The sequence below is a fragment of the Typopeltis vanoorti genome, chromosome 12 (genome assembly GCF_054136105.1).
Source record: "Typopeltis vanoorti isolate ZY-2024b chromosome 12, IOZ_Tvanoo_1.0, whole genome shotgun sequence".
NCBI lineage: Eukaryota > Metazoa > Arthropoda > Arachnida > Uropygi > Thelyphonidae > Typopeltis > Typopeltis vanoorti.
Window position 1 is genome coordinate 33,855,627 of NC_143560.1, and position 17,530 is coordinate 33,873,156.

The 17,530-nt window shown below is 33.4% G+C and overlaps 1 protein-coding gene across 1 annotated transcript in view; it reads right to left on the reverse strand.

The window, feature by feature from the left end:
- Positions 1-788: 788 nt before the first annotated feature.
- Positions 789-17,530, reverse strand: part of LOC150100677 (NEDD4-binding protein 2-like) — a 139,740-nt gene continuing 122,998 nt past the window's right edge. Inside the window, exons 8-9 of the mRNA XM_090401214.1 lie at positions 15,468-15,692; positions 789-1,249 (exon numbers count right to left, since the gene is read on the reverse strand). Of these exons, the coding sequence (XP_090257340.1) occupies positions 1,204-1,249; positions 15,468-15,692 (271 nt within the window). The 3' untranslated portion in view covers positions 789-1,203. The remainder of the gene's footprint in view (positions 1,250-15,467; positions 15,693-17,530) is intronic.

Here is a 17,530-nt window from a genome sequence, read left to right on the forward strand (position 1 = left end):
TTTTTTTATCCCCAGAAATATTTCTGAAGCAAAAAATATTTCTCTCAGAACTCATAAAATTTTAACTAAGTAACATTAAAAGTATTATTTAATTACCAAAGCAAGTAGCTATGTGATACAGGGAATATCTTGCTGCTAGTCTGCTATCTCAAGTGATTAGATGGAGGAAACAACCACTTTACCTTATGAACTGAAAAATGTGTAGTTAGATATCATGAGAGTTACTGTATGTGGGTTTCAAATAACAGAAAAAAAAAATTAATTACTGTTATACAATATACATTGTATAACAGTAATCATGAATAAACAGTATGACTATGAAACAACCTGAATAAACAATTACCTTCTGTTCATTAAAACACATGCATGCATGCACAGAAATTCTCATTCTGATATCTGAGCTATTTTGTGACACTTATCAATTATGTGGAGATACATATTCAGTACCTCTACTGAATATGTATCTAAATATTAAATCAAATATCTCTGCTTAAAAAAAATTTGAATTTTAAACATTGGATAATACCAATGAACAAGACAGCAATAAGTTTAAAATATATTCATATAATTTTCATTTGTTTGGAATGACAATTTTTAATTAAAAACCACATGAAGTTTTAAAATGGTAAAAATATTTTATATTTTATGTTCAATTTTTTTTTTTTAAATATAACCAAATGCAAATTAATCTGATTAATATACAAAGCTATAGGCATATAAAAATTTCCGGTCCATGATATTTGTACTATATAAAAAAAACCCTCTTTTTTGATAAATTAACAATGATAATAGAACCTTCAATACATTTTGAACTATTTCAAAGTTAATGAGAAATCTAGTTTTGGTCATCACTAAATGACCATCAGCACATATATACAATAATTCTCTAGCTGATAAAACAGTGCAGATTAATATCAAAATGTCAACAATTATTACAAAATAAGTTCTTTCAAAAAATGTACAATTGTTAACAACAATGTCCTGTTTTTGAAATTTGCGGAACAGTGAAATATACATTGTGCACATTTTACTTTAGTTCCCAGGTGATGCAATCAGCATTTCTAGCACTTTAATTCAAATAAAATAATGCTAATGATCTGCACCCAGTTACTCCTACCTGTTGTTGCCTCATAGCACTGAACATAAATGAAATAATTATATTTTACAATAATCCTTCCTCAACAACAGCAGGCACAGTAACTATCATGTAAGGACAATCTTAAACACACCAGCAGGAGATTCTTCAAATCTAAAAATAGACCAGAATATTTATTTAAATGCTTGAGGTTTGCTATCATTGATTAATTTTTATGAAATTTACTTCATCTAGAGAAAGAAAGGATAATTGTTATATCATAAAACTAGACAATATTCATCTTCACTTAAAACTGATCTCTCACATTTTGTACAGAATATAAAGCATCACATTTTTTTATCTGAAAAAAAAAAAAAAAAGAAAAAAGAAGACAACGACACATGATCAATTCATAATAAAGCAAACACAAAGATAGTAAAAAAAATCTACTTTTTAGTAGATTTTTTTTACTATCTTTGATACGATTGATATGTGGAGTTCACCAAAACTCCACATATCAATCGTATTAAAAACTCACTGTAGCAAACCTTCAACTATAATAAACTACAGCTGACAGTAGTAAATCTGTGTTTTAGTGAAAAATTCAATGTAGTTTATTTGGAATAAAATCCTCCTCATCTAGACCAGTTCTCTAAAACAAATACCCCCTTAATATGATCAAATCCTTGGTCATATTTTCATTTTGTATTTAGTATTTTCATTATAATAAAAAAAAGAAAATAATGAACTGGTTGTTCATTTGACCAGACTATATAATTTGAGTCTCAGACAAAGGAAGATTCCACAGGAGTGGAAATAATATATGATAATCCCAATTCACAAGGATGGTAGAAAGACTAGTATGTCCAACTATTGACTATTAGTATCTCTGGAGTGGCAGTTGTGAAGATTTCAGAAAATTTGGTAAGAGTTCATATACAGAAATGGGTCATTAGAAGATCCATACTTTGCAATGAACAGCATGGATTTACTAATGGAATGTCATGTTTTAGAAACTTCTCACATTTATAATAATGTTACTGCTGGGTTAAACAAGCAGAATGGACATACTATGTTACTTTTAGACTTTGCTAAGGCTTTTCACAGGATATAGCACAAAAAATCTGTTGCATAAACTGGAGAATATGGGATTAGATTATAAAATATTAGCATGGATAAGAGGATGGTTGAATGACATATCAAAAATTGGAATATCAGTCTGCAAAATTTAAGGTGGCTAGTGTACCATAGGGATCAGTCCATGGTCCACTGTTCTTTAATCTTTACATTAATGACATTGAGAAGCAGTGCTGGAGTAAACCCTGTGGATGCCCCAAGGCAGTCAAAATCATGCCCTCCCCTCGCAAATTATCTCCTAATACGTTTTTAATTTTACTAACCAACAATTTTAATAAACCAATTTTATTACACAAAACAAACATTACCAATTATTAAACAAATAAACATATCATGTTATTAAATAATTATTAAATATTATTAAACAATATTACACAACATTATCAAACAAAAAGTAAGGAATTTTTAATTTTAATAAACAAACAAAACTTTAAACATTCATTTTTTTTGTGGTGAAATCTTTCAGATTTCTTGGAAGTCTACCTTTTGCAAGACGTCATATTCAGTGGCCATAACAGTAAGTTCAATCATTCTTGTGTCATTGAAGATCGATGACAATTTTTCAGCAGTTTTAACTTCGAAAAGGTTCGTTCACCAGTAACATTCATGACCATGAGACACCTATAAATTCTTAACGCTGTTATAACATTTGGGAATGTTGATTGCACCATATATTAAAAAATGAGTTTGTACAATCGCGATGCTGGCACTGTTTCATCAGCTTTGAAATCTTCTGTGATATGAAATACTTTAAATGAACCATTCCATCTACAAACTCCAACTCTATGTCCTCAGGATAATTCTCTCTAAATCTTTGGGTAGCTTCTTAAATTTTGGCATCTGTCTTCAATGTGAACTCAACGAGGAACCCAAATAGAGAATGAACTTTGTTATATGCTTCCATATGACTGGAAAGCTCTGCACATAACTTATTCAATATTGGTAGGTAAGTTTCAATATTGAACTTTTCTCTTCCTAAGATCATTTCAAGATCAAATCAATAAACTATGATTTGATCTTGACTATGTACCAGTAATTGCATGCCCACCAGCCTGTGGGCCCCATACATGGCGTGGGGCCCACAGGCTGGTGCCTACTCTGTCTATTTGGTAATCTGGCACTGTTGGAAAGTGTTGCATATCATTTGCATTCCTGATTGCTGATAGCCTATTCAAATCATTAAGGAAATGCAGGCATGTGAAAATGGCTATCAGTTCAATGCCAATAAATGTAAAATCAAGCACTCTGGTGTAATGAGATATCCAATGATATTATATTGGTAGGATTATGTTAAAAGAAACTGATCAAGTTAGAAATCTTGAAGTTCTAATAGACAGGAAGTTGAAGTTCAAAGGTCATATAGCAAAGATATACAACTTAGAGGGTAATTGTAAGCTGAAATGAACCTTAATACATAATGATAAGGAAGCCATTTTTACCTCTTTAAAAGGCCTCAGTATGACCTCACTTGAACTACTGTGCACAGGTCTGGTTTCCTGGTTTTCATGATGATGCTGCTACAGTGAAAACAATGCCAAGGAGAGTGTTAAAGATGATATCTGGATTGTGGAATACAGATTATGAAGACTGACTGAGAATTTGTGGACTGCAAACTGGAGAATGAGGGCTGGGGGTGATATGATTGAGATTTACAAAATTTCTGAAAGGGTCACACAGGGTATACCAGTAAATGGAATTTTTCATTTCATATGGAGGGTGGGGATAAGGCATCTATGGAAGTTGAGAATGAATCTATACTTTGCAATAATAATGAGGATGAGAGCTAGATTTTTCTATCATAGATGCATGATTGGAATGGATTGCCTTTGGAGGTTGTGAATTCAAGAAAAAGTATGACAGCTGGTGCAGGTGATATGTGGCCTCTCATGATGAGTCCTTGACTGCCTAGGAGGAAAGGGGGGGGAATCTCTTAATAATAATAATAAACTAGCAACAAAGTTTCACTTAAACCATTAGTTTGCACAATCTTTACAGCTGACATTACTATCTTTTTGTATTTTCACTGACAGAGATGCAAGCATGATTCAAATCATAAACTTACCTGATTCATGCATCAAGTCATTTAAATGTCATCCATTTCAGACAAATCATGGAGACTACAACCGTGTTAGAATTAATTACTTTAATTTCCCGATGTTTCAACTTTCATATTAAGGTCATCATAATCATCTGGAGTATACACGTATATATACAGAGATAAGATATATTACATTTCAAACAGTATGCCAAAGAGACAATGATCTGATCAACTGTTATTCTACTGGCCTGACTTCTAGTGGAGAAAAAAAAAACTACATCAGAGATATATTCTATTTATAACATCATCAGAAAACAAATTAATATTGAATTTTATTACAGTTAAAGTGGTGCCCTAATTTAACGTGAGAGTAGTTAATATATTAGAGTTAATATATGCCAGGCCAGTATTACCACATTCTTGGGATTTTTAGACCATCATTATTGTTAAGATTAGGGTGGTTAATAAGAATTTCACAGGCCTCCTTAAATTTAAGTTCATACCATGTTTTGGTGAGACGTAAACAACAGGTGCCTTTCCAGTCAATTCTATGTAGAGTATTCAGGGCATGATCAGAAAGGCCGGATTTACCATAATTATTATATTTAATGTGCTCTTTATGTTCCTTTTTTTTTTTCAGATGCATCCTGTTTCACCTATACAGAGCAAATTACAGATGCAATGAATAAGGTATATTCCAGGGTGGAGTGGAGGAAGTGGAGCCTTGGATGAGCTGAATAAGTTTGTTAATTTTGCAGGAGGTTTAAAGGTGGCATTAAGGTTGTATTTCTGTAGTATTCTGTTTATTTTATCTGACATCCCCTTAATGTATGGAATGGTTACAATTTTACTGTAATCTAGTTTATTTTTGTTTTTAAATTTTTTCTCCACTAGAGGTCAGGCAAGTAGAATAGCAGCTGACCAACATATATACATATATATATATATATACATATATATATATACACACACACATATATGCATGTATACTTCTGATGATGACCTTAATATGAAGGTTGAAACTCAGTAAATTAAAGTAATTAATTCTAACATGGTTGTAGTCTCCATAATTTGTCTGAAATGAATGCTAATCACTGCGTAACACTAAAAGAAAGTTTAATTGTCGTTACTTTCCAGCAAGCAGATTTAATTACATCTAGTATCAGTGCACTGGCACAACAGTATATCTAATAATAACAGAAGAAAACATGAAGATTTACATAACACAAAAGTATAGTGAGCTTTTCATGCAAATCCTGAACATACAGGACAAGATTTTAGAAGTGTCTTCCTGAGTAAGACAAGGATGATAACATTATTATTATTATTATTTGATACCTCCAGGGAGTCCAAAGACTCATCGAGGGAGGACACCTGCTCAACAACTCTGTCTTCACCACTCAATTGACTTGTAGTTGGTATGGTGGTGGCAGTGGTTATGGAGAAAATAGAAGATTCAAGGTCCTGTTCACCACAAAGATGTTATTCTCATAGCCGCTCTCATAGTCCTCAGTTCAAAGTATCAGCAGAACTCCTCCTCGTGCTAGAAGATGATGCAAAATGAAATGGGTTTTCTCGTAATGGATCAAGTTTTCACAATAGTCACAACTGCTCTCTAATAAAACCTTGGGTACAGCTACATTTGTGTTGTGATGTGTTGAGAGAACATGCAGTCTTGTCATATTTGATGCAGTGGGATGATAATTTTCCCTGACTTGATTATAACACATTATGTTTGCTTTTTTTTTTAAAAAAAAAAAGGAAGACTTGGAATTGAGAACTAGACTGATCTCATCTCAAAAATAATAAACAGCCATGATCTCCAGTCATTCCCCTCAAGAAAACACTTCTAGAATCTATTCCATATGTTAAAGGTTTGCCTTAGAAGTTTATCAACTTCTATAAACTAAATTAAATAAATAAATAAAATAAATCTTGAAATTGCATTCCATCTGATTCACATATTAGCTTCATTTTGGCACTTTCCAAAGGATCAATTTCAACCTCATTTTGATCCAGGAGTTTGCAGAATTCCTTTTTCTTGCAGTCTCTCATGTTATGGACAGACAGGTTGAGCTGACTAAGATGTGAAATGTCATCCCAAAGGTGGCACTACATGGTTAAACTCTTGCTACTTTCATCGGGGAACTAGATTGAATAGTGAAAAGTCAGCTATTAGAACAAACTGAAATTCAACATTTCCAGAATTCAAGATAAGAATCATCACTGTAAGAAGCATCATGAAAAAAAAAAGAAAAAAAGAAAACGAAAGAAAGAAAGAATTTGCAGAAGAATTAAAAGTGCTACTACTGCACTAACATTGGGTTTAACATTATATTGCGAGTGGTTGTATAATTTAGCACTTGTGTGAAATTAGAGATTTTTATCTGTTTTGTTGTGTTTTTTCATGTTTTTTCAGAATAGAGTATTAAAGTGTATTAAAAGGTGGCATTAAGTTTTTTTGTGGTTTTAGAGTATTAGTATATTTATAACATTTTTATTGTGATATTTTTGGCACATGGCACCAACACAATGAAGGCAAAAACCACGTTGTTATCCCTCAATTTGAATTTGAGGGATATTATTCAGTGCAATGTATGCAAAATGTATGTGGAGAAAATAAAATATGTGGAAGGAAGTTGAAACTGGGGAGAGAGAGAGAGAGAATATGTATTGAGTGTTTTAAAAATGAGTGTCTATTAAGTGATGAGAACAACAAATACCGACAATAAGATGGAAAAGGATTAATAAGATCGAATGAGCAGCCGTGAAAATAGACAAAAAACAAAATGGATATCAATAAAGAAAGAGAATCCTTAAATCATCCATATGTTATCCTTTATAAAAAAAAAAAGCATGAAATTGAAAAACTGCAGAAATGCCAAGAGTTAAGAAGGGCTGAAAAAGAAAGAAGGAGGTGATATGAAAGATTAATAAAGCCTGACCAAACAAACAAGAAAAACAAGTAGAGGAGAAAATTATGTATGGAGACTCAATAATCAGGGGAATACTTAACAAAAGTATGACAAAATCATGCTTCCTGAGTGCGAAAATTCATGACATTAGCCATGCCACCCAGACAAAAAGGTAAGTCGAAGGAAATGATTGTCTTGGTTGATACCAATGATTTGAGAGGCAAGAATATTCTATGAGAGAGAGAGGATATAAAGGAGTTGTTAGAAGAGGCAAAACTGAATAACGAGACAGTGAAGATTGTAAGTCTCCTATCACGCTATGATAGAGGCAAAATGAAGAGGACATTGATAGCCAATGAGTCTATACATAGATTATGCAAAAGAAATGTAGAATTTGTGGATCTGTGGTCTCTCTCTGTTTGATGGAAAGAAGGATTTGTACAATGCAGATGGACTACATCTCAATAGTTTTAGTGTTAGATGTCTGGAGAGAGCTTTGCTTACCAAGCATGCTGCCATGCAAATTCAGGGAAACTTAAGCAATTCGAGTGGAAGAAAGTGAGTTTGTGTAAAGGCAATCATGAAGTGAGTGAATGTTAGAATGACCAAGTGGGGAATCTAGTCTCTCAAGCAAAAATACTGAATAGCTTGTCAATTCAGAAAGGAAAGGTGGATGAGGGAATAAAGGGATGCTGCCGTTTTTATATTCTAATTCCAGAAGTATCAGGAACAAGAGGAATGAGTTTTTGGCAATGATTAAGTGCAACCTCACCAAAAGTTATAGTCATTAGCGAGACTTGGCTAACAGCAGATGATGTAGTTACAGGGATTGAATGTGAAGTGTTTAGTATTTTCAGGGAGGATAGAGAAGATAGGATTGGGGGGGGGGGGGGGTACTGTTGATGACAGCAGATGAATCGCAACCAAAAAGAATAGGAGACAGGCAGGAGGGTGGCCATAGATTTGATGCAATCTGGTATGAGATTAAGACCAGCAAGACAAAATATACAATTGGTTGTTGCTATAGGGCAGGGAATTCCACAGATAATCTGAAAGACATGCATCACCAAATTAGTACAAAGAGTACAGGTCGAGTGATTATTATGAGGGACTTCAACTATGGAGATATAGACTGGAAGGAAGAAAGATCACACGGCAGAAAGGAAATAGAATTTATAAACCTGCTGAAAGATAATTACTTAAGGCGGCATGTGATGAAAGGGACTAGGGGTGGGAGCGTATTGGATCTGGTCCAATTCTGAATTGTATGCATTTGTGTTGGTTTTGAGCAATGTGTTATTTATGTTGGTTTTATGCTCTAGATTCCTCTCCTTTAAAACCCAAAGTCTGGCTTAGATATGTTGACAATGTTTTCGCTATCTGGCCCCATGGCCGCCAGACATTAGACACTTTCCTCAGCCACCTAAACAAACAACACAAATGCATACAATTCACAATTGAGATTGAAAAGCAGACACACTTCCATTTCTAGATACACTTGTCACACGTCTTCCTTCTGGTAGTCTTTTCTTCACTGTTTACCGGAAACCAACACATACTGGCCAATATATACACACAAACTCCTACCACCACCCAAAACAAAAACCATGGGTCATTAATACACTAAAAAACAGGGCTTTGAAGATTTACTCCAATGAACAAGCACTTAAAGATGAATTAAAAGTTATCAACAATACCTTCCTAAAAAATGGTTACAACCAAAATACTCGACAAAATTCTGTCCTCACTTAAAAACAAAAATAAACTAGACTACAATAAAACTGCAACCATTCCATACATTAAAGCCACCTTTAAACCTTGCAAAAGGAAAGAACTTTCTCAACTCATCCAATGATCCACCCCCCCCCCCCATCTGGCCCACCTTAGAGATACTATATTCATTGCACCTGTAATTTGTCCTATACAGGGGGAAACAGGATGAACAATTCCTATCAGAAAAAAGGAACATAAATGACACATTAAATAATAACTATGTTCAAGCTGGTCTTTCTGATCATGCCCTGAACACCTTACATAGAACTGACTGGAAAGCACCTGTTGTTTACATCACACCAAAACATGGCATGAATGTAAATTTAAGGAAACCTGTGAGATTCTTATCAACCACCCCAATGTTAACAATAACAATGGTCTAAAAATCCCAGGAACATGGAAGGCACATATTCAACCGACTTAACCTTTCTCCCTAAGAGTTAATTATAAATAAGACCATAGGTAATCCAGGATCTTATATCTAATATAACAATTGTCATGTTAAATTAGGATATCATTTTTACTGTAACAAAACTATCTATATGAAAGAATGTTTCTCTGATGTAGTCAATAGAATACAGCTTTGATGTAGTTATTTCATTTATTTATTGTAATCTTATTTTCACTAGAGGTCAGGCCAGTAAAATAACCGTTGATCAAATCATTGTCTCTTCAGCATACTGTGTGAAATGTAATTTAGCTTGTTGATGACCTTAATATGAAGGTCGAAATGTCATGAAATTAAAATAATTATTTATAACATGGTTGTAGAGTTCATAATTTGTGTAAAATGAATGCTGATCACCGTGTAACACTAAAGGAAAGGCTGCAGAAGAAGAAAATGCCGTGGAAGGTATATAAAGAGAAAGGTGACCAGCAAACTCATGAACAATGAACAGTAAAAGGCTCAGGCAAAAAAAGGTGACCAGCATGGCAAGGAAGGCAAAATCAAAATATGAGAAGAATTTAGACGAGCATGTCAAAGGCAATCCTAAAGAGTTCTTTCATTATGTGGCAAGTAAGAGGAAGAACGACTATGGAAGATTAACCTTAATGAATGATGATGGTCTTACTTGAGTGACCACTTTACAAGCATATATTTTCCTAGTAAGGTTACTGCTTTAACCTATGTGACAGACACTAATGCAGGAACAGAAGTGGATGAATTGGAGGTCCTCACAATATTGCAGAATCTCAATATAAATACAGCTGTGTGATTAGATGGGATATCAGCTAGGGTTTTGTGAGAATGTGCAAGAGAACTGGCAATGCCTTTGACTAAGCTGTTTAATTTAAGTCACAGATCTGGTAGAGTTCTAAGGGGGGTGTTAATAGGGCAAAATTATTCCTTTGCATAAGGGAGGTTCTAAGAATACAGTAACAAATTATAGACCAATCAGTAACTAAGTTGTGGTGGTAAAAGTATCAGAAAAATTGGTAAAAAAACAGAATTCAAGAATGGGTAGACAAAAATATGATATTGTATGAGGGTCAACATGGCTTTTTGAAGGGTCAGTCATGCCTTAATAATTTACTAACTTCTTATAATAGAGTAACAACTGAGTTGGATAAAGGAAATGGCTACAGAATGATTTTGCTGGCTTTCGCAAAGGCATCTGACAAAATACCACATGAAACACTGTTATGCAAATTAGAACATATGGGGATGGATATCACATTGGTTAAGTGGATAAGAGGGTAGCTGCTGGACAGATATCAAAAAGTAGTATATGGACAGCAGAATCTAGGCGAAAACAGGCGACTACTGGTGTGCCACAAGGCTCAGTGCTGGGATCACTGCTGTTTAATTTATACATAAATGATATAGGAAATATTCAGTTGTTTGCTGATGATACGAAGTTAGGAAGGGTAATAGTTAATCAAGGCAATGTGGGGAGCTTGCAGGACGATTTAAATAGGCTGTCAGTATGGGCAAAAGTCAATGGGTGTCAGTTTAATGTTGATAAATGTAAAGTTATAAACTTTGGGATAAACAGATTACAAGCTGTTTATCACATTGACGGCATTGCACTCCAGGAAACAGATGATGCTAGATATATCCACATCTGGATTATTGTGCTAACGTCTGGTCCCTTGGGTTTTTTGAGGGATGTGCCTGCAGTGAAGAGGATTCAGAGTCGAGTAAGAGTGGCCTGTGGAATGTGCCCTATGAGGATAGATTGAAGGTGTGTGGATTTGTAGAAGTTGGTTGATAGGAGAAAAAGAGGGGATATGATAGAACATTTAAGTTGCTTAAAGGATTTTATAGGATAGATGCAGGGGAAATGTTTCAGTATTTGGCTAGAGAGACCAGAACAAAGGGTCATCACTGGAAGTTGAATAAAGATGTGGTCACTAGGGGTGTGAGGACTAGATTTTTTGCTTGGAGAGTGGTGAATGAGTGGAATAGGTTGCCACAGTCAGTTGTGTTCTGTTAATGGGTTCAAAGAAAGGTATGATATAGATTATGTGGATAGATTGGGTCTTCAGACTCCATGGAGGTACCCATATAATAATAATAATAATAATAATAATAATAGCTACTAAAAAACAAAGAGGAAAAAAAAAACAGGTTAGATTCTCGTAAACAGGAAGTAAAAATGTTATATTCAGGCAATAATGATTAGGGAAAGGAAGGAGTAGCTATAGTATTATATACTAAAATAATCTTCTTGAAAGACAAGCCATTTCAAGTAGATTGATATGGATAAATATCAACTGGGAGGAATTGGACAATGAGATTTATTTATGTCTATGGTCTCAGAGAAGGATTGTTCTAATGAGGAAGAAGTGGAGGTATTTTTAAAGTCATTAGAGAAAGCAGCTGATAAAGAAAAAAGGAAAAGTTGTTTAGTTGGAGATCCAAGCAGCAGAGTACCAGATATATAGAAACATTTTGAAAAAATATGGAGAAAAAGAACGAAGCTACTAATAATGGTAAATACTTACTGGATTTCTGTTCAGAACATGGATTAGGTCATTATCAATACCATGCTCCAGAATATAGATGTGTGCTAATTCATTAAACACACATTTAGGAGAGAAGAGACAAGAAAAGGCTTATCAACTATGTTATTGTTGATAACACCTCATACCAATTCAAGAGACATAAGTATAGAGGGGATTTGAAAAAAAGGAGGTGATGATCATTTATTTTTATTATTATTCATTAGTCTTATTTATTTTTAGCAGGATAAAAATGAATTTCATATTAAAAATATGTACAAAAGTTTTAAAAGAATCAAAGTCAAGCAATTTTCAGAGGTAAACCGTAGACTAATGACAATCATTGGAGAGACAGTGGGGGACAAAAATATGACAACTTCTAAAAGTGGAGTACCAAAAGAAAAAAAAGTTTGGAAAGTTAGCTGTAGACAATTCATTTGGGCAAGTGTTTTGATAATGGAACAGATGTTCCTGCCACACTGACACAAAAAATTAAAAGTGCAGCATGAAACTAATGAAAATGTAAAAGTGAAACAACAGCTAAGGTAAGATTCTAGCTTAATCAGTAATCAAAGGTAATCTTACTGTATTTAGATATAAATCAAGAGTTGCACTTAACAGACCAACTAGTCAGTCTGGAAGGTTGGCCTGAAGGGTTGACCTGGTGGCAGATATGTAAGTTCAAACCCAACATAGGCATGAATGCTTATGAATGTGTTTAGTAGCTTGGTGAATTTCCTTGCCATTGTGTGATCACCACCCTGCATACTGGCTGGCTAAGTGGCTTGCAAAAATTTCATGACTGATCTTTAGCAAAGTTCCCAAATATCCAATCCTTTACCTGGTATTGAGTGGTAGGATTCGCATTAAAAACTGCAAGGCAATAATTGTATTTTTAACCACTTAATCACTTCACTTCCCCTTACCACGGATAATTCTGAACAAGGACTACATGAGAGAGTTAACCAATGATGATATTCTGAAGAAAGAGTTTATGCTGTTTCAAAAAACATTGAGAAAGGTTATTAAAGATGCACTTAAAAGTAATAATAAAAAAGAATAAATACAATAAAACCTATGTATCATATTAATAAAAATAATAAATAAAAAAGAATCAGTCTCTTTCTTCTTAATTGGTATTCAAGATTTATGCATATGCAGTTCAATATACATTATATAATGCAGACTGATACTCTTAGAATTCGATAACGTGGCATATCAAAGGATTATCCAAAAATCATTTGCTTTGGCTGTAGTTTCTGCATGCCATTATTAAATTCCAGCATCTGAACATTAGTCACTCTTGTGTGATATTAAAGTGGAGGATATTATGGATCTAACCATACTTTATGGCCAAAAAAACAGAAACTTAACAAAATTTACCAGAGCACCCATGAGAATATAACTTTCAGCATTAGAGTGGCCTTGGTATGCACTATTTAAGACACATTTTGAACAGTAGCCAGAACGTTTTCCTTTTTATTGTTATTATCATTAGATATTCAGGGAATCAGACCTCATCAAGGGAGGGCACACATCATCCACACCAGTTATCATACCATCTCTTAAACTCATTCACACTAGCTTGCTACTTTAACAGCAAATTGTTTCACTCACTCAGTTTTAGAGAGAAAAATCTAGCTCTCACTCCTTTCTTGACCACACACAAACATTATATGGAAAGTGGGAAAGGACAAGGAGACTTCCACAGATGCCTTCCTGTCCTTTCCTTACCTTTCATATAATGAAACATGAACATTTTATTAATGAATATTCTATGATGCCCTCTGAAAAAATAATAAACCTCTAGCATATCACCCCTCTTTCTCTCATCTATTAGTGTCTACAGCCCACATACTTTCAATCTATCCTCATAATCTACATTCCATAATATCCCAATATCATCTTTGTAACTCTTCTTTGCAGCCTTTCCAACTTTCTATCTACCATACCTATCAATTACTTTAACCATAATCTCACTAGTATAATGTCATCAGATATTATACTAGTGAGATATTCATCAATCCAAAGTGCGTAAATTTACGCTCACTAAAATTGAAATGACAGCCATTATGTTGAAAGTTTTTTCTAATTTGGTTATATTATATATTTATGATGCGAACAAATTATATTCTTGGTTTTAATCCTTTACTCAAGTAAGCAAAACAATGTTTCGTGCGTGAAGTATCTTCACGACTGAGCTACTTATATACAGAGGCCAAAAACTTCATATATTGCCTTAATATGTATCCCATAATACAAAGTGCACACACACACCCTTTTCAGATGTGTATAATGCTATGCATAATGGGAAGAGCCACTACCCAGAGATTTTCAACCATTATGGTTTGCCCATACTTCCAGCCTATTCAAATCACCTTGTAAATGTTATATATCAATAGCATCTCAGATAGCCCTGCCTATCTTTGCATCTTCAGCAAATTATTGAACATCTCCTGTCAGTAGATGTTCAATAATTTGATATATATATTTATATATGTGTGATCATCATTTTAGTTAATGATCATAATTTGCTGAAGATGCAAAAATAGGCAGGGCTATCTGAGATGCTATCTCAGATAGTTCTGCCTATCTGATCAGTATAAGCCAGCGCTTCCCAAACTGTTGGCTGCGGCCCACTTGGGGGGCCATAAATTTTGTTGAGGGGGCTGTGAAATAATGAAAACAAACTTAAAATGTTTTAAGATTAAGTAGTTGTTTTTTTTTAATCTTAAAAGAAACGTATTTAATTTTTATTATTTCTTTTTTATTTTTTATATTTTAATGGAAAAAATTGAACATTGGTGTTGGTTCACAAGTTTTGTTTCCTGCATATTTCGGCACTTAATGAATATTAGTAAATATATGCTTATTCATATAAGTTTCATTTCTATTGATAAGAAGCACAAAAATACTTACAAACGCAAAATCTTGATTTATATTCAATAAATATTATAATAATATATGTCTGTATTATGATTTTTTTTTCAATGGGGGTGGGGCCATGAAATATTTTAATTTTTCCAAAGAGGGCCTTTACATCCATAAGTTTGGGAAGCACTGGTGTAAGCAAACAAAGTTTGCACCTGAAGTATTTTCAGGACAGGGCAACTCGTTATATTCTTCTGCATTACTTCAACCTTCATATCACCTCTAGGTCTGACTCCCACTGATGAGACCTCAATAAAGGTTGAAACCGGTCTGGGTAGTGACCCTTCCCATAATGCATAGTATTATACATGTCTGCAAGGATATATGTTTTGCATTATGGGACACTAAAGCAAGTAATGTGAAGTCATTAGCTTCCATACACGAGTTACCCTGTTCTGAAAATACTGCAGGCACAAACTTTGTTTGCTTACACTTGGATAAAGGATTAAATCAAGAATATAATTTCTTGGCATCTTTAATTTATAGTATAACCAAGTGGAAAAACTTCCAACAAAAAAACAGCTAAGTGCTTTTTTGATCTGTTTAACACTTTCAAATTTTAGCAAGTATATTCTTGATTAAATTATATATTAACTATCATATATTGCAAATTATAAAAAACTAATTAGAAAGAGAAATTTCAGCAGCTTACCGATATCTTTCTTTAGTGAGATATTCTAATACAGCAGGTCTCAACCTACTTATCTTTGCAGTACTATGGTTACCCCTTCCAGTAATTATAGTTAAAGACCATTTCCGCTGTGGACACATTTTCAGATCATTCTTTTTAATATGCAAAAAACGTTCCAAGACCTCTAGAGCTTCATGAACATAAAGACCATGCAGATCTAGTAGCAAGGGATCATTAGCAAAGTTCCTATATAAATAAGTTAGAATGACAACATTAACTATTTACCAATGTTTAAACAGCAAATGTTTAAAAAGCATTCATATAACTGCTTACCTAAGAGATAAGCAGTTATATGAATATATAGCAATTACATATCCACAACAAAACTATAAGCCATAATAAGCAATACACTTTTCTCAGTAATTTAAATATAAAACAGCAAAACATGATGTGCATCATATTAAGGAGGATGCAGATTGACTGGAATTTTTAAAAATTTTTATATTAATTTCAATTGCTTAGGTAATAGTATAATGACTTTTTTAACAAGTTAATGGCGAGGTCATTGAAGTATGATTTTATATTTAATCATTTTATAAGTTCTCAGTGTAACTTCTAATATTACAATTTTTGAATTTTACAACTGTTATTATTTAAAAATCATAATAATGCATTCCTTAAATCTTTAAAAGGACTGGCCAGATGGGCGAAGCAAAAATGATTTTCATATTCCCCGTTATCTGAAGAGGACGGTGTAAGAATAGGGTGTTATTGAGCTATATATAAAGCTCTGATCATGGCAGGAGGGTAAGAGCAATAGCCTAGCCTCAGTTAGAACTTCATTGGCTACAGCATTACCCTCCCTGGATAGCCATTTTAGTAGCCTTGTACGACATGCATGAGCTACATTGGTGCTATTCTTATACCGGCAACCACACGGGGAATAATTAAGCATGTATATGCTATGATCATATAAAGTGATTATATACATAATAGATAGTAGTGTTTTATGAAATTTCTTCTACTTGGAATTCAAATCATCAAAAATTTAAAAGATTCATAAAAAAACCTTCCCAGCAAATTTAAATTCAACATCACTTTTTAAAAATAATTCACAAAAAACATCTGAAATTTTTGCATCCTAAAGATTATATGTTAATGTAAAAATGGTTTAATGATGACAAAACTCTAATAGATAATGAAATTTTAAGCATTTGTGGAATAGTGCAACAAACTGTAACAAAAAAAGATTCCAGTCTAGAAACAGATAATAATTTGATGGAAAAGATAACTTGCTACTATCAAAAAAATAACCACAGCGCAACAACAACAACAAAAGCATACTATTTTTTGTAATAGTAGTACATTTGTATAGGCAGAAAGATGAAAAAAAAGAAGAAACTTGTTAACAAATGACAGTAAAAGTAAAACAAAACAGCACTGTTAATAAGAAGGAATATTGCAATAACAAGACTGCCGGTTATATATGGTGTTTGATGTTGCTAGATCAGTTAAATAATTGTCTGCCAAAAGTTGAACAAAGTCATGTGGTCATTACTCATTAATACATTGGCTGTTGACTACGAGATAACTTGTAGTTGATAGTCTATATTAGGATGTCAACTATGATTTATCTCGTAGTATCATATTTGCAACCTGACATATTGGCACTGGCAAGTTAAGTTAATACATTAGGCCAATGGTAGTGAATATGTTAACCACGCTACTGGCCAAGACGTCTATAGACGTCAAGGTTATCATGGATACGAAGTGTATATTAAAATTTTAATACCATTGATATTACATTGAAATATATGATGGATACGAAGTGTATGAGGATGTGTATTTGATTCATAATGGCCGGTAAGTTGGTTAAATCATAATTTCATCATTTCTTAATATGTATCTTAAAGGGAATGTACAAATACAATGATAGATTTTGACTTGTGCTGGACTATGTGGAATGTTGGAATGAAATAGATTAAAAATTAAAAATTAAGCATAAAAATCTTGAAGTTAGCAGAATCAGTTGGAAATGTCATGTTCTGTAACAATGTGTCATCACTCATGATGTTTAGTGGAAA